Source organism: Leptidea sinapis, chromosome 9, assembly GCF_905404315.1.
Source record: "Leptidea sinapis chromosome 9, ilLepSina1.1, whole genome shotgun sequence".
Classification (NCBI taxonomy): Eukaryota; Metazoa; Arthropoda; class Insecta; order Lepidoptera; family Pieridae; genus Leptidea; species Leptidea sinapis.
In genome coordinates, this window is record NC_066273.1 from 822,949 (window position 1) to 842,109 (window position 19,161).

General features: G+C 36.9%; 2 protein-coding genes across 5 annotated transcripts in view; one reads left to right on the forward strand and one right to left on the reverse strand.

Annotated features, from left to right (window-relative positions):
* Positions 1 to 11,435: 11,435 nt before the first annotated feature.
* Positions 11,436 to 13,971, forward strand: LOC126965876 (proteasome subunit beta type-6). Of its 2 annotated transcripts, none has more exons than XM_050809648.1 (4): positions 11,436 to 11,595; positions 11,678 to 11,944; positions 13,113 to 13,247; positions 13,658 to 13,971. In XM_050809648.1, the coding sequence occupies exons 2-4, from the start codon at positions 11,683 to 11,685 to the stop codon at positions 13,933 to 13,935; spliced, it is 675 nt and encodes a 224-aa protein (XP_050665605.1). In that variant the 5' UTR covers positions 11,436 to 11,595; positions 11,678 to 11,682; the 3' UTR covers positions 13,936 to 13,971. The 2 variants fall into 2 exon arrangements, with proteins under 2 accessions (XP_050665605.1, XP_050665606.1); XM_050809649.1 differs by having other exon boundaries at positions 11,450 to 11,595; positions 11,683 to 11,944.
* Positions 13,972 to 14,734: 763 nt separating this feature from the next.
* LOC126965840 (uncharacterized) overlaps positions 14,735 to 19,161 on the reverse strand; it is a 29,986-nt gene continuing 25,559 nt past the window's right edge. For all 3 annotated transcript variants that reach the window (XM_050809603.1, XM_050809602.1, XM_050809601.1), the window contains 3 exons: positions 18,642 to 18,850; positions 16,976 to 17,104; positions 14,735 to 15,920 (listed from right to left, as the gene is read on the reverse strand). In XM_050809603.1, the coding sequence (XP_050665560.1) occupies positions 15,793 to 15,920; positions 16,976 to 17,104; positions 18,642 to 18,850 (466 nt within the window). In that variant the 3' untranslated portion in view covers positions 14,735 to 15,792. The remainder of the gene's footprint in view (positions 15,921 to 16,975; positions 17,105 to 18,641; positions 18,851 to 19,161) is intronic.

Sequence of the window (19,161 nt, forward strand, 5' to 3'; positions counted from 1 at the left end):
GGAAAAGGAGGACAAACGAGCGTACGGGTCACCTGGTGTAAAGTGATCACCGCCGCCCACATTCTCTTGGAACACCAGAGGAATCACAGGAGTGTTTTGAAGGTACCCATGCAGTATCGTCCCAGAAACACTGCACAAGGTAGCAAGGTAGCATTACACAGCTTTGTACTACGTTGAAGAAAGTTCCTTGAAAACCCCACTGTTAACGAAATAATTCTAAAGGAATCAACATTGAAACAAATTAATGCGTTTTATGCCTAAATATATTCTTTAATACGATCAGGTAATTTATAATACAATTACTTACATATAGTTTAACTTTAATTTTCAGTTTTGGAACCTATCTTAAAAAAATTATCAATGTATTACAAAATAAACGAGCGTATATATTTACCATAGACTTAGAACTAAATCTAGCTCACCATTAAATTCTGAATTAATCAGCTACCGATATACCTAATCTATATTTGATTGGTTTCACCTTTCACATTAATATATGCTTCTAAGTTTTAATATTTAATGTTTAAATTTGTAATATTTAATGTTTCTAAGTTTTCATAGTTTGTGCTCAAAAAATTTTGGACTTCGTTGATTTGAATTCATCGTGGGATTGATATAAAAATATTTTTTAATGGTAATTGGTAGTAGGGACAAAAAACATAGTAAAAAGTGCCGATTGAAAATTATGAATGTTGAAAGATTACAAAAACGATGAGAATTTTGTAGTTTTAGTAAGAAAAAAATAGTACTTGCAATAAGCCTATAACATTACTACTGAGACAAATTATACGTACCTGACTAGAACTATAACTCCTCTTTAATTTACGGGTAATTTAAAAATAATTGAGAGAGTTCTTTATAAATCGTGTCGCCATCGACTAGACATTGTTTACAAAACAAATTATCGATAAAACAATTTAAACATTTGCTTGGTGGCGCCTGTGATGATAACAACAACAAAAAAATAAGTCTACCTATTTCTAAGTTGAAATAATATGCTTAATACACAAAAAATATTCATAATTACATTTATATGTTCTTTTTAGTAGAAAAATATAATTTATATTATTTTTCTTCTAATTAATACATTTTTATCTCCTGCATTACTAACGCATTCACTTTATCATAATTGAATACGTACATAAGTTTTAAGACATCATGTTGAACTAATTAATATGTAGCTTGCACACGTTTATAAGCACTAATTAAAATGTTATGTGTATGAAATACACCTACATACCTACTAGTAGGTACAAGTTGCTTGTGAAATATCATATTCCTATCATTAAGTATGCAAAAAAGAAATAAAACTAAAATAAATAATGATTTACAAATCATATAGTAATCATACTAGTAGGTATACCAAAGGATTTTGAAGATGAAATAACTATGGTTTCACGGGCATATTTCGGATTAATTCTAACTGCACTGAGAATTCAATATTGTAACTTTCTATAACTAACAAGTTAATAATAGAATAATAAAAACAAATAATTATTATGTTAGAAATCAAATATACGTATATATATCATGTCTCTTCTGGTAATAAAGTAAAAATAAGATAAAATCAAATATCAAAAACGCTAGGCGCCGTATACCTAAGGCGAGTTTTCTAAGACGCGTGTCCTAACTGAACAACGGTGGCGAATCGAACTTCATGAATATATTCGATATTCCTTTTGAATAAAAGTGTCGAATAAAAAAACGATTTATCAAAAACTTCTGTTCATTCATAACCGTCTTTTATATCTATTAAATAAACATCGTTTTTGGGATGACGTACAAAATGGTGCGTAGCAAATGTCGAGTTCTTTAGAAACACGTTTTAGTTTGACAAAGAGTGCTAATGAGTGGCGAACACCCACGCTACGTGATGATGCTGTTTCTTTACAAAATGAGAAATATTTGCGAATCTTATTGCGGGTTTGTAAAGTTTGAATGACATCATCGGTTTTCAACTTAAGTGTTAGGTAGGTAAAAGAAGCATCTAAATAAAACACTATTACTTATTACTTTTGATCTAGTGAGCCTAAATATGCTTAAACTAAGCTTTATTGAATCAAAGTAAAAGTCAAATAAACTTTATGTAATTTGGCTTAAATAAAGCGCTTTTGAATCGTAACTATAAATATTTCTTTTAAATTACTGAATCTACCAAATGTTTGAAAACAAAGAGCTAGTGAGAAGAACATACAAGAAACTGAACGGTTACTGTTTTAATTAAATTAGAGTATTTTGTAGCAATAGCTGTATATACATAACAAATTAGTTTGTAAGGTGCAAAAACCTAAAGTAAAAATTTAAAAAATCTAATATTTCATAAAAACCGCCTAAATATAAATTATCGTATGATATATTCGAATATATATAAATTATTATGATGCTTTCTGAACATGATGGTCTTGATTAGGTACTGTCATAATTAGTAAACGCATCCAACAATTACAATAATTTAAGTAAGTATCACAGGTGGCACCGCAAGCAGCACACAAAGGGGTATTAAAACACGAATGTGGGTGATAATAGTATCACATGAGTGTTTTAATACCTAATTATCAACAAACAGTTGCATACAAGACTTTATCTACACCCATAATATGAATCCTCTAAAGGATTCTGAAACAGATAGCTTTCCTAACATTAAAACAGCCAGTCCTAGTTATATCATCTTTTTCTGATTACTCGTATATGCAAATAAACTAAGTACCTATTAATGAAATAATTAATTATTTTAGTAGTAATTTGCAGCGTTTTAAATATCTGGCGGTATGCTATCAAAACTTGAACTCTCATTCATCATCGATCGATCATCGCTCATTATTTCTAAACAAAACAATAAAAATATCGAAAAAAATGGCATGGATTCGAATAACCTACTTTTTTTACGGCGTGTGACGTTCTGCTAGTTTGGAACGCGCGTAAACGAAAATGTTCTTCTTTTTTTAATTCTTTCCGCCATTTGCTTTCTTAACTTTTGCAATATTAACGCGATAACGTGTCAGTAGCGCACCGCCATCTAGTATATAATCGCGAATCGCAATACTGTGACTGTGATACCCTCTACCTTAGTCAGGTGAAACACTCTCCGCACTTCACTGTTAATGTTAAATGCTCAACTTAAGATGATTTTACTAATTGTTCTCATTGTAAACTTTGGTGTTCTTACATTTTGTAATTTATATTATAGAAATAACCATACCTATTTCTGCAATTAATGTCGATTCGATGGATGGGTCTAAAAATCGTTTTTATTTTTTATATTATATGGCTGCGACGACTGAATGTCGACGATTTGGCCAACTTCAAGGTGGAGAGATTATTTATTTTAATTTAGCTGATTGAAGTAGATAAAATAGGTGGCAACCTGTCAAGTGTTAATTGACAATAATTGGTTGTCAGTAGCCAAATGCTAAATGGAAAAAAGGGCGGGAAACGTTGAATCGATTGGTCGTTTTTTCTTTCGCTAAATTTTCATATTTGATTTTATCAGTATTAATATAGTTTATTAGTGTAAATTATATTTATATTTAGTGTTTAATATATAAGGTGTAGTGTATAGCTAGAGTCCAGGTAAGTTTTTATGTATAATATCATAATATGAACAGGCCGCCTGACTTGACTGGCCCGGGGGCTGAGATAGTTCCCCCGGCGGCTAATTTTATTACTGTATCGACAACTAATGAGTCGAAAATGGACACGGATAGTTCTGTTTCCAAGCGTACAAGTCGCAAAAGATCTCATTTACATAAAATTTGCAAAACCTGTAATATGAAAAAGAGGAAGCACGCTCAGGCGGTGGGTGGTAAGACTGGATGTCGTTGTGGAGACAGTGAAATTAGTGATACTTCAATAGGAGTTACTAATAAACCTTTAGAAACATCTAATATCACTAGTGAAAATAACCCAATAATTCCAACAATACCCTCTATTTGTTCAGATCCCAAAGCTTACACTTCTATTGCAAGGATAAAGTACAGCGAAAATGACATAGCTCCATTTATTGTGAAACAAATTCACCAAATGACAGTACCACTCTACACCCTGTTTCATTTGGCAGGTTCCTTAAAAAATATTCGAAATATTATTAATGGTTCATTAAATAAAATAGGTAGGAACAGAATGTCTTTATCTTTCTCAAGTTTTACTGATGCTAACACCTTCATTGATAATTCCAATTTAGAAAAGATGAACTTGAAAGCATTTATTCCATCATTCCAAATAATGCGAATGGGCTTTGTACGAGGAGTGCCCTCGGGCTGGTCAATTGAGGATGTTATTGAAAATGTGTCAGTGCCTAGTGGTTGTGGTAAGGTTCTCAAGATTAGACGAATAAATTATAAGACTATAGTGGATGGTTCTCCTGTCTGGAAACCTACTCAAAATGTTGTTCTGACATTCGATGGGCAGGTCCTGCCGGAACGTATATTCATTTGTTTTAATTCCTTACCAGTAGAGTTATACACATACCCAACTATACAATGTTTCAATTGTTGTCGATTTGGACATACGAAATCGCAATGCCGATCAAAATGTAAATGTTACAAATGCGGTTCTGAACACACTGGTGACTCTTGTAATGTAAATGAGGAGAATGTTACTTGTTGCTATTGCTCAGGTATTCATTTTGCTATTAGTAGATCTTGTCCAGAGTATGACCGTCAAAAACAAATTAAAATTTCTATGGCACAAAAATGGATCTCATATGGGGAAGTAGCAAAATTTATTCCTCCTATTAATAAATACTATGCTTATATAGCAGGAAGAACATCAGTTTCTTATAATACTCCAGTCCATCTATCTACTCGCCCTCATTCATCTCATCAGTCACAGCCAAATAGTTCATATAGGAAAACAATCTATTGAAATCGTCGTACACCCTAATCACACACTAACACACCTAAATCAAATAATGGTTATGATCAAGAGGCTTATCAAAATATAATCAAAGAATTTCACACTCCTACAGCCCAAGATGGCTGTGCATTGGAAAATACTTCCAAATTGACTACATCTGATATCATTCAAATTCTCATTCAGACATTAACTCAGTCTAATAATAAATTACCGCACAACGTTGCATCTATAATCGATATGTTCAATAATCCAGAAACCCTTAAAAATGGCAGTACTTCAAAAAATTCTACAATGGAACTGTAGAAGTGCAGTTTCTAAAAAATCTGAAATAATATACTTAATAAACAAGTATAAGGCTTGTTTATTTGCATTCTCTGAGACTTGGCTTAAGCCAGGCTCCCCTTTTAAAATCCACGGATTTTCTTGCTTAAGAGATGATAGGTCTGATGGGTATGGTGGTGCCGCTTTACTTATCAGAAATTCTATCTATTTCTATCCTCTCTCACTTCCTACCTATAGTAATTTTTCCGTGGTAGCAGCACAGATTAATAATATTTGTGTAGTTTCTATATATATTCCTTCCGCTTCTTCTTCAGCTCTTCACTACTTTAACAGTCTTATCACACGGCTTCCTCGTCCTTTTATAATTTTAGGAGATTTCAGCTCCCATCATATTTCTTGGGGATGTTCTATCTCTACATATTGTGGTGAAATGTTGTTAGACATACTTGATTCTCATAATATTTGTATACTTAATTCTGGTGCTCCTACCAGACGCACAGGACCAAACGAAAATATAAGTGCAATAGATCTTTCTCTTTCTTCGCCAAGTTTAGCTTCATGTATGACATGGCATACGTTATCAAGCTCATGTGGTAGTGATGAAAAAAATGCAGGGATGGAAAAAAATTTGCCTATCCATTTCTCCTCATGTTAATCCATCTATTGTTTGGCAAAATATAAGACGATTTAGAAATGGTATCAGAGATTATCGTATTACATCATTAGCTCCAAATTTAAGCGAAACATTTCTGGATCGTCTAGCTCCCCCTTCAGTTCCGGAACACAACCTTTCTTGTAGCAGGAGGGCGGCACTGAAAATTTCGGGAATCAAGGAAGTGACACAACATTACTATTTAAAAATGTATTTATTGCTTTTCGAAGTATTGTCCGCGAAATTTGACACATTTTTCCATACGATGGAACCAATCATTGAAGCAACCATTCCATTCGGAAGTTGAGGTCTCCAAAATGGCCGTTGTGTAGGCGTCCACAGCTTCTTCAGATGATGAAAATCTCTGACCAATTTATTCTTTATTTTAGGGACAGTATAGAAATCATTAGGGCTTAGGTCGGGGCTGTACGGCGGATGGTCTAATTATTCTATGTTTTCTTGCTCTAAAAACTCTTTTGTTCAGTGCGTGGTGTGAGAACTCGCATTGTCGTGATGGAGGATGATGCGGCGGTTGCAGTTCTCTTTACGGAATTCAGAAACGACCTGTGGCAAACAAATGCTAGCATTCCATTCTGCATTAACCGTTCTTTGTCCCTCAAGAGGAATAGTCGCAAGATAGCCGGTCTTGGAGCCAAACGTGGCCACCATTTTTTTGCCACTCTCCGTGAACGAACAATTTTTGTTGGCTTTAACTCATTTTTGAACACCCAAACTCGTGACTGGTTTTTTGTTTCGGGTTTCGGGTTTTCGGGGTAACGCGAGCCGCTTTTTGCTCTTCACATAGCAAATGCGGTATCCATCGGAAAACAACTTTTATCACCTAATTTTTCATGCAAGATTATTTGTATTTGACTCATGCCAATGTCTAAAGTTGCCTGAATTTCTCGGTATGTCACATGTCGATCTTCCTCAATCAGCTTACGCACAGCATCAACGTTTTCTTTGGTGACTGCAGTTTTTGAACGACTTTGACGGGGATCATCACTGAACTTGACACGTCCACGTTGAAATTCAGCAAACCAGCGATAAATTGTGGTTTTGGATGGGGCTTTATCACCAAATGCAGAAATCATCCGGTCAACCCACTTTTTTTGTGTTAAACCACTTCTAAAGTCATAATAAATCATCGCTCTAGAATTTTCTCGAGTCAATTCCATTTTCTCAACGACTAAACAATTTTGAAAAGACCTTGTGACAAGACCGAGAATCTTTTTTTAAATTAATAAATGGTATTCGATTTGTAAGACCAAGGAGTTTTCAATTAAAAAGATTTTAATATGACAGGAACAGTGGAAATATTCCATTCCCGATACTTTTAGTGCAGCCTTCGTAATATTGCTTCGTACATCTTCCAAAACCAATGTATCATTAATTCTACCTTCACTATGCAAGAACTACAAAGTGTTTTAACTTCGATCAAAGACACTGCCCCAGGTGAAGATGGTATTCCATATTCTTTTTTAGCAGACGTTAGTCAAGCTTCTCTTCAGTATTACTTGGATTTAATTAATAAAATAATTTTATCGGGCAATGTTCCGCCTTCTTGGAAATCGCAAATTATTATTCCCATTCTTAAACCAGACAAGTCACCGAGTCTAGTCTATCATCATATCGCCCAATAGCATTATCACCTGTAATAACAAAAGTTGCTGAGAATTTGGTAAAAAATCGTCTTGAATGGTTCATTGCAAATCGTGGAATACTACCCGATTCACAGTTTGGATTTAGGAAAGGTAGGAGCACTTTGGATAGTGTGGGTACTTTTACGACAGATATACGATTGGCTTTTACACGTAATGAATCAGCTATTGCAGTCTTTATAGACTTGCAATCAGCTTATGATAATGTCAATCTACATATTCTTCAATATAAAATAAATAAATTTGCTATTCCGGATATTCTAACTAACTTTTTTATACACCTTCTGTCAGGAAGAACAATAAAACTTGACCAAATCGGGATCAAAGTAGACTTGTGTGGAAAGGACTTCCACAAGGATCTGTACTCAGTCCGATACTTTTTAACCTATATACTCATGACTTGGAATCTTCACTTCCGAACTCTATTAACATGCTTCAATATGCTGATGATTTAGTAATATATGCCATGGATAACACATTTAGTTAATTATGTAGCCGAATATCAAATTCCTTAGATTGTTTAAAACTTTGGATGAATGAAAATGGTCTCAGCATTTCACCTCTTAAAAGTTCGGTAGTTATCTTCACGCGTCAACGTTTACATCCTCTAATTTCGATATTTTAGGATAATCGTCCAATACCAACGTGCTCTATTGATGACGCCCAGCTTCTTCGAAGCCAATTTGGCTTTGCCCTCCAGATGGCCACAGAATTGGCAACCGCTCGAGATTTCGAGACCCAGTATTCCGATGCTAGGCGCGGCTTTAAGAGAAGTGTTCTCGAAGAGCGGTGATACGACAAATGGGGTTTTTTTAGTGGTAAACGCGCAAACTTGAGTCTTCTGGGGGTTAAATTGGACAAGGTTCAATTTACCCCATTCCGCGACCTTCTCGAGAGAGGACTCGATAGAAGACACAAGTTTCTCCCGGCACTGGTCGACGTTTTCCCGAGAGAGATCTGCATGGCCCGTGTATACGGCATCACCAGTGCTGTCGTCTACAAAGCAATGTATGTTGGAGGTGTCCAACATATCATTGATATGCAGAAGAAACAGCGTGGGAGATAGCACACAGCCTTGGGGCACTCCAGCGTTCACGGGCTTGAGATTCGATCAAAAACCATCGACGACGACTTGTATGCTGCGCAGAGTGAGGAAGCTGGAGGTCCACTTGCATAAGCTCTCGGGAAGAATACACGATCAAAGGCCTTCGCTATATCCAGGCTAACTGCCAGGCCTTCCCCCTTGCTTTCAATAGCCACCGCCCAGCTATGTGTTAGGTATACCAGAAGATCACCTGCCGACCGACCATGGCGAAAGCCATATTGTCGGTCGTTGATCAACTGGTGACCCTCGAGGTATACCAGAAGTTGGCGGCTTATTATGCTCTCCATGATTTTGGAGAGCAGGGAGGTTTTAGCAATAGGCCTGTACTTTGCCGGATCCGAACTGTCTTCTTTTTTTGGATCGGATGTACAAAGGCCTTTGTAATAAGAGTGCCGAAATAAACGCGTTAGCACCGGCGTCAACTCAGGGGCACACGTTCTAAGCACGATTGGAGGAATGCCATCCGGCCCGCTCGACTTCCTGAGGTCCAACGAAAACAGAGCACGCCTAACAGTTTTCTGTCTGAACTGTACTTCAGGCATAGAGCTCTGACACCGCGGGATGGTCGGCGGTGTTTTTCCGTTGTCGTCAAGAGTCGCGTTGGAGGCGAAAAGAGCGCACAGGAGATCGGCTTTCTCTTTTGCGGTATGGGCCAGGGAGTCATTCTTCATGTGCAACGGTGGCATGGACGGCTGGTTGAAGTTACCGGGAGCAGCTTTCGACAACGACCAGAACTTGCGTGTTCCGGTCGGGTAACTGGAAAGCTGCTCTCCGATTTTGACGACGTGCTTTGACTTTGCACGGGCGATTTGCCGCTTAAAAAATCTGGAGGCACGGTTATATTTCCTCTTAAGAACTTTGCAGTTCGGATCCTTTGTGCCCAGCGCCGCAACCCAAGTTCGATACGCCTGTTTTTTGCAGTCAGATGCTGCTTTTACTGACGCATCGAACCAGGGCTGTGATCTGCCACCGATCGGTACTACAGAGCTTGGTATAAAAATATCCATGCCCTGCAGTATTACATCGGCTACTGCAACGGCGCAGGCACTAGGATCATCCGAAGGGAAACAAACCTTGCCCTAAGGGTAGGATGCAAAAAAGGAACGCAACCTTTCCCAATCTGCTGACTTGTAGTGCCAAACGCGGCGGGTCGCTGGTGGTCTGCGACGTTGGCGTTGGATAGGCACTACACTCCTGACCAGGCAATGGTCGGACGTTCCGAGAGGGGCGTCAACAAAGACCTGGTAACCATCGGGATGTGTAGTCAGCAGAAGATCTAATAAGGACGGCATGTGGCTATCCACATCTGGGAGCCGCGTTGGCGACTCAACCAATTGGGACAGACCATACGCCACTGCAAAATTATGCACAGATCGCCTTGCGTAGTCTGTGGTACGTGATCCAAGCCATTCGGCATTGTGCCCGTTGAAATCACCCAAGACTACGATTTCTGCGGAGGGGATCTGTGCAAGCACGTCGTCAATTGCCGTTTGAACGCAGCCCATGAGGTGATCGGTTTCTGCGTTACCACTATGGGACCTGTAGACGCACGTATAGATGCAGACGCGGTCCACTAAATCTACGCGGAGCCAGAGGGTAGACAGGTCCCTACCCTCAAAGTTGCCGAGACGGCGACAGCAGATATCCTCCCTAACGTACACACATACCCCGGCATGAGGTAAAAAATTGTGCTCAATTTTGTACCCGGGGTACGATAAGTATGACGTATCGCTAGGTCGAGATATTTGCGTCTCCGTAAGGAAAAACAAGGCCGGCTGCGCCGTCCCAAGGTGGTGGTGGACGGCGTTTAAGTTGGAGTGAATGTTAAAAGATTTTGTAGGAGTAGGAGTTTATCATGCCCAATATAATATTGTTCAAAAAATAAAATGCCTTGGCATCGCCAAAGCATTAGAATATGTTTTACTTTGTAAACTTAATAATAGTTTAATTTTATGTGATTCCAAAAGTGCTTTACAGGCTCTTTTGCGATTTCCCTTCAAATCAAAATCATTTTTTCCTATTATAGCATACATTAGAAGTAAACTTTACAAGTGTTTAACAAAAGGTCTTTCAGTCACTTTTTCTAGATACCTAGCCACTGTGGCATAATAGGTAACGAAACAGCCGACAGACTTGCAAATGAAGAATGAATGAATGTGGTGTGTGGTGACAAAATCCCCTTTAAAATATATACTCATGATTTAGCTGTTCTTTCTGGTCCATATCTCAGGGCCTCCTGGGGTAAAGTCTGGGCAGAAAGTGGCCAATTTAAAGGCAAAAATTATTGCGAAATTCAACAAATAATTCCAAACAAGTCATGGTTCTCTGTCATTAAACTTGATAAAATCATTACCACCATATTGATAAGAATGCGCCTTGGACACACCACTTGTCCGGCCCACCTTGCAAGGTTTCATATTATAGATAGTCCACAATGTGAATGCGGACAAGACTTTGCGGATCTTGATCACTTATTCTTTTCCTGTCCTAAATATGACAGAACTTCCTTTTTAGATAGTTCGATAATCCGTGTCCCTTTCCCCACTTCTATAAAAACCCTCCTGAGTTCTGTTGATCCTATATTGTATAGTATACTTTCTAGACATATTTATAGCAATAATATTAAATTGTAAATAATGTATTCTTTTTTTTTGTATATATTTATTTACCTGAACATTTATCTTAACCATATCAAATTTCAATTCTCGTGTTGTACATTTTTGTAACCCTACCTTAAAATAAATAAAAACACTTTGAAGTAGAACATACAAGAAAATTTGCAATGTGAATCGATGAAAGAAAACTTGAAGCTGGCGGATGCATGGAATGTGCGAGCCAAAGTCTCCAAAAAGGAGTGAAATTAAAAAAAAATGCTAAATGTCATTCTGATTAAAGTTACAAGTAATATCTTTACTTGAACGTAGTGTTTATATTCTCTTTGACTTTACTGTTTGCAATTTGCTAAGAAGCCGTATCGTATCGTGACTTTCAAAATTTTCATACTAACAAATATTGTAAAAATTAGTAAACTTTTAAATAATGTACGTTCTTACAGAATTTCAAACATGATAATATATTTTTAAACCAACTAACTTACTTTTTCACTAATATGATTTGTTTCAGTGAAGATGGCAACTAGCGTAGTAAACACTTACACAGATCCTAGCATGAGCTGGATGAATGCCCCTCACAGCACTGGAACTTCCATCATGGCCTGCGAATATGACAGTGGTGTTATAATAGGAGCTGACTCTCGCACCACAACCGGTGCTTACATTGCTAACAGAGTGACCGACAAGCTCACGAAGATCACTGATCAGATCTACTGCTGTCGTTCCGGGTCTGCTGCCGATACTCAAGCTATTGCAGATATTGTAACATACCATCTTAGTGAGTATTATTTATAATCCCTATAATGTACCCTATAATGTCCCTATATGTATATTGCTGTTTTTATAATTTGTGTAGGACATCCAGAGCGGTAGTCATATCACAGACCGCCAATTGGAATTGTGATCCTGACACTTTTATGCAACTTCTTTTATATTCTTGGTTCTTCACATGGTCTCTTCATAATATAATACAAATGGAAGAATGATCTTTATGTGAGCCTCTTGCCCATTTGCCCCCTTTTTATTAACTCCTCTGTTTCTCCAATAAACTTCAGTATGCTGTATAAATATATCCTCTGACTGCAATCATTGTGCTTAAATTATTTACACCTTGGAAACATTTCGGAAAATAAAAATGCTTTCTATTTTAGCTTAACCTTATACAGAAAGTAAAACTACTGTGGTACATGCATATTACCACCCTGGTAATAATATCAACAATAATCTGTTTACATGTTCTCGAGTTTCTTAATTTATCTATACATACTTAACCCATAGTGAATAATACTCATTCAAAATTAAGTTTCATACACTTATAACGCAGTATAAATTATGTATTTTTTTCCATTTTTCCCACCATTTTCATTTAAAATGTTCATTACTTAAACTTATTTTTGCATGCCTACCCGGCAGATTGTTAGCATCTATGATTATAATGTAAAACCAATGTACCCACTCAATCTATGCAATTAAATGACTTGATTTGATTTGATTAAATATTTGTTTTGTAATTTATTCAAGTCAAGTCCTGAGAGCCTGTTTTCTCTCATCAAATCCAGTTCAAAGTTAAGATATTTAAACACATTTAATAGAAACTATGGTCCTGTAATCACATTACTATTTCTGTTATAATGATTATATATCTTTTTATTGAATAAGGCGTTACTTTGCGGAAATCCATAATTATACAAATTATTTAAGTTTTCTTTAGTGTTAATTCCGCCAATATTTGTCTTTAAAACAATTTGACACATGTTTCGCATCACGAGGCATCCTCAGGACGTGTTGTCTCGCCAGTCTCGTGCCAGATTTTGGCGAGACAACACGTCCTGAGGATGCCTCGTGTAGAGGCGAAACACGTGTCGAATTGTTTTAAAGACAAATATTGGCGGAATTAACACTAAAGAAAACTTAAATAATTTGTATGATTATATATCTTGTTTTAGATTTCCACAAGATGGAACTGGGAGAGCCTCCTCTAGTTCAAACCGCAGCAGCCATATTCCGAGAGCTGTGTTATAATTACAGAGACTCCCTTGTTGCTGGAATCTTGGTAGCAGGGTGGGATAAAAAGAAAGGAGGTAAGATCAATATCAGTGATATACTAAAGAAATAATTTTTGTACACCTATCTTAAGATAGGATACTGGATACTTCCCAAATATGGGGAAGGTATTGCACATAATCTTAGATAATTTATATGTCTAGATAGAATTTGTTGCTGCTAGACAACCATTGAAAACAACCAGGTTTATTACTTTAGTGTGACAAGCTAAATCTTACACTCATGATTTGTATGTCACTTAGTGTTAGTGTGTGTGCATTGCTCAAAATAGAGGTTACAACCTAAATTTTTCTTTTCAACGTTTTCAAAACTGTGACTGTCTATCTAGACTTATAAAATATTATGATCTAATAGTCTACCTTTATTCTTTGTCCTGACATATAAAAAAACTTGTTTTTCATAGCAAAATGTGATATATGGTTTGCAGGTCAAATCTATTCAGTGCCCATTGGTGGAATGGTGCAGCGCCAGGCAGTTTCAATTGGAGGGTCTGGGTCAAGTTATGTCTATGGTTACGTTGATGCCAACTTCAAACCAAACATGTCAAAGGAGGAAGCTAAGAAGTTCGTCACTAATACACTCACTTTGGCGATGCTTCGAGATGGCTCATCTGGTGGTGTGGTGCGGCTTGGTGTTATCTCTGAGTCTGGTGTAGAAAGATCTGTAGTTCTGGGAGACCAACTGCCCAAGTTCTATGAAGATTAAATATGCATTTTTACATAAATATATTTAAATACAAAATGTTTTTTTTATTTCCAAGTAGTTACTACAAAATTCAATTTTTTTTTTATCCAAAATAGTTCCAGTAACTGGATTATTATATACTGTGAACACTATGCTTTCTTCCACATACCAAATAACATCCTGGTGGTGTTTCTGCTACTATATGACAATGGTAACAAAGCCGGCAATGCTCATGTGATTTGTCGCAAGATTGTTGGCAGCAATGATCACTTACCATCAATTAAAGACTTACTTAAAAAAATGTGTTTACCTCCCTATACGGCCAAAGATGATGTAAATACTATGTAATAAGAGGCGGGACTGCCTAAGTAAAAATTTAAATTTAGTTTAGTTTAAAACATACAGTGAGGTTTGACATATTGTAATAGTAATTACAATATGGCGTATGAAGTATAATCCGCCAAGTTTGAAAGCGAACAGTTACTTAAATCGTGGTGGATTTCGGCTATCTTCATTTTGTACAAGATTATGGCCTTCATCTATGAATATATCCAAGGAATGTACATTTCATATAATCTAGTGAATGAATTTAGTTTCGCTAGGCTGTAAAAGGCCGACAATGCTCCTGAGATTCCTCTCAATATTGTTGGCAGCAATCATCACTTACCATGAATTAATGACCTCTAGGCTTATTTGCCCTCCTATTCCGTAAAACATCTCCATTGGGGACATCCCTCAAGAGGGAGAGAGATCATGAATAAAAAAAAGGTTTGATCTAAGGTATCTTACACTAGAACTACTATAAAATTAAAAGCAAAAAAATATGCAATACTTTATTATACATCTATTCTTTAAAAACTATAATATTTACAACTAACAATTAATATTACATCACTGAGAACATAAATCACTAAAAAGTAACACAACATTATATGGATAAATTAAATACATTGACCGAAATGTATAAATTGAAATCAAATTTCATGGTCATACACTGTTTAAGGCTCATTTTTAGTCAATTTTCTATTTCAAAAGAAATATTGTCGATTATAATTTATTATTTGCGATCTATAGATCGTACTCAGACTCTACTTACCTACGTATAGCTTATCGTAATCTTTTATTTGGTATATAGAGTCATTTGACAGCTGAGATTATGCTGAGCTAAAGATAAGACAGCCCAATAGTAGTCTAGCGGGCGATATTTATAAATTACAGTACATTGTCGATTATTATTAAACAATCTTTTATTATACAAAGTATAGTTCTAAATTATAACAGTATCCAAAACTTATTTTATTATTCGTTTTATTGAAAAAAGTCGAATTCCATGACTGATTTATGCGTAATGCGGACTTAACTTATTTGGTGTGAGAAACGGAACGCATTTTTAGATGCGTGACAGCAGACAGTTGTATTAATACGGGAGTTTTAAATCGTCGAACTACAGCTGTTGTACTGACGCAAGGAATTGTAGATCTGCTTTTTGTTCGGCTTTTTTTTATGAAAATAAGGGACGAGACGAGCGGGACGTTGAGCTCATGTAATTGATACTGCCCATTACAATGCAGTGCCACTCAGGATTATTGATAAACCCAAAAATTCTGAGCGGCATCGCAATTGCGCTCGTCACCTTGAGACATAAGTTGTTTGCCAGGTTATTTCACTAGCTACGGCGCCTTTCAGACAAAAACACAGTAATGCTTTCACATTACTGCTTCACGGTAGAAATAGGCGCCGTTGTTGTACCTATAATCTAGCCGGCATCTTATGCAAAGGAGCCTCCCGAGGAGTGGTTTATTGTAGTCTGAGTTTCTCCTAAGTCGTCGTTACGGTGGTCTAAGTCCGCTCTACAGATGTCAGTGACGTCACACCGCTCTACGTTATGACGGCGAGCTCCTCCATAGTATCGAGATCTCTCATCAGCATCTGTATAGTTTGCTTCGTTCGGGGATAAAAGTCCGCGGTTTCGTCGTCTTCAAATGACGGGTCTTGAGATTCTAATTCTGAAAGTCAAAGTCCTTTATTTGCAGGAAACATTTATAATTATAATATATCATAAATCAATATCAGGTACATTCAAATTGGCCACCTTAAAGCCATACCTAAAAGACCCTACAATATACAATTATAATAATTAATAAAATGTTAAGGGATAATCTAGTAAAATAGTCACAAAAATTATAATATTAAAAATATTTTTGGTGCCAGTTACCACTTCGTTTGGTAATATTCGTGTATTGAGTAAAAAGTATATTATTGAACAGTGTTAATAATTTAAATCTATTTAACACTGTCTCCTCTTTTATTTCTTTTGGTAATTTCTTATATAATTAATACGTCTAGGTAGACTCTGTTGCTGTTAGTAAACAGTCAGTTAGTATTTTGAATATCAAACCACTAGCTAATGCACACATTGACAAATCAAAATTTAATTATCGAGTCGTCAGGTCACCTATACGCTAGTCCCACATCTATTTCTCCGGTAGGGTTGCGCACAATAGTTAGCGACTGGGAGCGGTCAGTTAAGTTCGCAGCTCGTTAACAACGAACTAGTTCGATCTTTTGGTTCGTTTCTCGCATCCGATACTGATCGTTCGACTGATCCCGCTTTTCCGGTAGTTTACTAAAGAACTGCGAATTACAGTGAAGTCCCCAGATGCGAACTAAAACTTATAGTTAGTGAACATAATAAGGTACCTACTGACAACTATGCGCAGAATATTTTGTATATTGAGCCTGCGCAAGACAATAATAAGCAATAGAGTTTGCGAAGCACATAACAGTATTGGAATTCGAAAAAGGATCCGTAGCACAGATCACTAATATGTAGCATCCGTAGGATCGATTTTGAATGAAGGAGCGAGGGTTCTGGTAACCGGTTCGCCTGTGGGAGCGCTCTTTCGAACGAGTTCGTTCGCGAACTACACAAGACTTGTAATTGCGGGAGAAATTTAGTTCCGCAATTACTGTTGTTACATTTTATTGGGTCGATAACGTGCCCATGAGACATACGTGGCGTGCTCAGTGAGAGGTGTGAGTGTGTGTGAGTGTGTCTTACCCGCGACCTGCGCCTCGATGGAGTCGAGCCTGGCGTCGACGAGGGCCTGACAGCGCTGCACGTGCTGCAGCAGTCGCTCGCGACACGCGCTGTTCTCTATGGCTGCCTCGGGCTGCGGCCCGCACACACCTTCAACAATATTGTCACATTCTATTACATATACTCTTATTAGGGTTTCGTAGCCAAATGGCAAAAACCGGAACCCTTACCAGTAGGAGGCTCCTTTGCACAGGATGCCGGCTAGATTATGGGTACCACAACAGCGCCTATTTCTACCGTGAAGCAGTAATGTGTAAACATTACTGTGTTTCGGTCTGAAGGGCGCCGTAGCTAGTGAAATTACTGGGCAAACGAGACTTAACATCTTATGTCTCAACGTGACGAGCGCAATTGTAGTGCCGCTCAAAATTTTTGGGCTTTTCAAGAATCCTGAGCGGCACTGCATTGTAATGGGCAGGGCGTATCAATTACCATCATCTGAACGTCCTGCTCGTCTCGTCCCGTATTTTAATAAAAAAAAAAACCCTTATAGATTCGTCATGTCTGTCTGACTATCCGTGTATGTCACAGCCACTTTTTTCCAAAACTATAAGAACTATACTGTTGAAACTTGGTAAGTAGACTTATTCTGTGAACCGCATTAACATTTTCACAAAAAAAAAATAGAAAAATAACTGTTCGAGATTCCCCTTACTTAGAACTGAAACTCAAATTTTTTTTCATCAAACCCATACGTGTGAATCTATGGATAGGTCTTCAAAAATGATATAGAGGTTTCTAATATATTTTTTTTCTAAACTGAATAGTTTGCGCGAGAGACACTTCCAAAGTGGTAAATAACGATCATAATATTCACAAAGCGACCTTACACAAACAATTAATTCAATCTCTAAAGGCATATTTGATATTATTTAAACACCACTCCTAAGTATATTGGATGCGACACCTTACAAGCTCATTTGTTATTTATATTATAGTGACGATTCAAAAGCGCTTAGTTTAAACCTAATTAAATAAACTTTATATGACTTAACATTGACTATGACAACCAATATACCGCCCAGTGGTTTGTGACGCTGCTGACTGTCTACTTCTCGGGTTCAAATCCCGTTAGGTACAAACATATTTATATGATGAATATGGATGTTTGTTCCCGCATCATATGGATCTTTGCATGTCTAAGTATGTCTATAATATTATATTTATTCAAGCAAAACAAATCTAATTATTATATTTACGATACTAAATGATTACATTAAAATAAACTATCATTACGGAGAATTGTACCTAGGAAACTGGCAGCATTTCCGCGTTGGATAGCTAGGATGATCCGTCGACCGAAATAGCCTTTTTTTTTAAATGAAAATAAGGAACGACACGAGCAGGACGTTCAGCTGAAGGTAATTGATATACCCTATCCATTACAATGCAGTGCCGCTCAAGATCATTTATAAACCCAAATATATACACAGTAGTAGAACACACTGCAAGAATTATAATTAAAAAAAACATTCGATGTACAGTGTCTACTTTGTTACGATTTTATTATAACATATCTATACATAATAAGTATACAACGTGGGGAATCAGATTTACTAAAAAAAATAATTAAAGTACGATCATGGGCACAAATCATTTGGTAAATCAATATTAGAGAAGTAGTTACCTTGGCCATTGGACATTCTCTCCAGCTCCGTGGTGAGGGGCAGGTCCTCGTGGTCGAAGCCGGTCTTCAGCGGCATGTTCTCCTTGCCGATGTTGTTTATAATCACGTTCAAGTCTGAATAATCCGAGTTCAGTCTGTCCTTAGTCAAATTCAGCTCCGTGCTATCCCAGTCTTTCGCCCACAGATACAGCTTAGGGTGATTTTTCTTACTACAAAACAAAGATGTTGGTTTAACACATTTAAATTTATTATGATAAGCTAATTTTGGCATTTTATTGATATTGGCAAACGCTGATATATAATAATTATATACTTTTATTTGTAAGATGAAGCTTGTAAAGGAACTTTACTTTAATACACCATACTTTGTAAGTGACGTGCGTGTCCATACGTCATGCGTATCGAAGCTTCCCCCCTTAGCGGAACAAAATCCAAAAACCCCTCGTGATAAATAAAAAAAAAGGTTTAGATTTGAAAAGATATTTAGGAAAAATATGTGAGTGTGGGTACTGTCTTTTAG

Excerpts from the sequence above, each read along its gene's own strand:
- LOC126965876 (XM_050809648.1), top strand. The coding sequence starts at position 11,683 with ATGGCAACTAGCGTAGTAAACACTTACACAGATCCTAGCATGAGCTGG. Across the intron at positions 11,945-13,112 it reads TATTGTAACATACCATCTTA|ATTTCCACAAGATGGAACTG; the intron begins GTGAGTATTATT and ends ATCTTGTTTTAG. Across the intron at positions 13,248-13,657 it reads GTGGGATAAAAAGAAAGGAG|GTCAAATCTATTCAGTGCCC; the intron begins GTAAGATCAATA and ends TATGGTTTGCAG.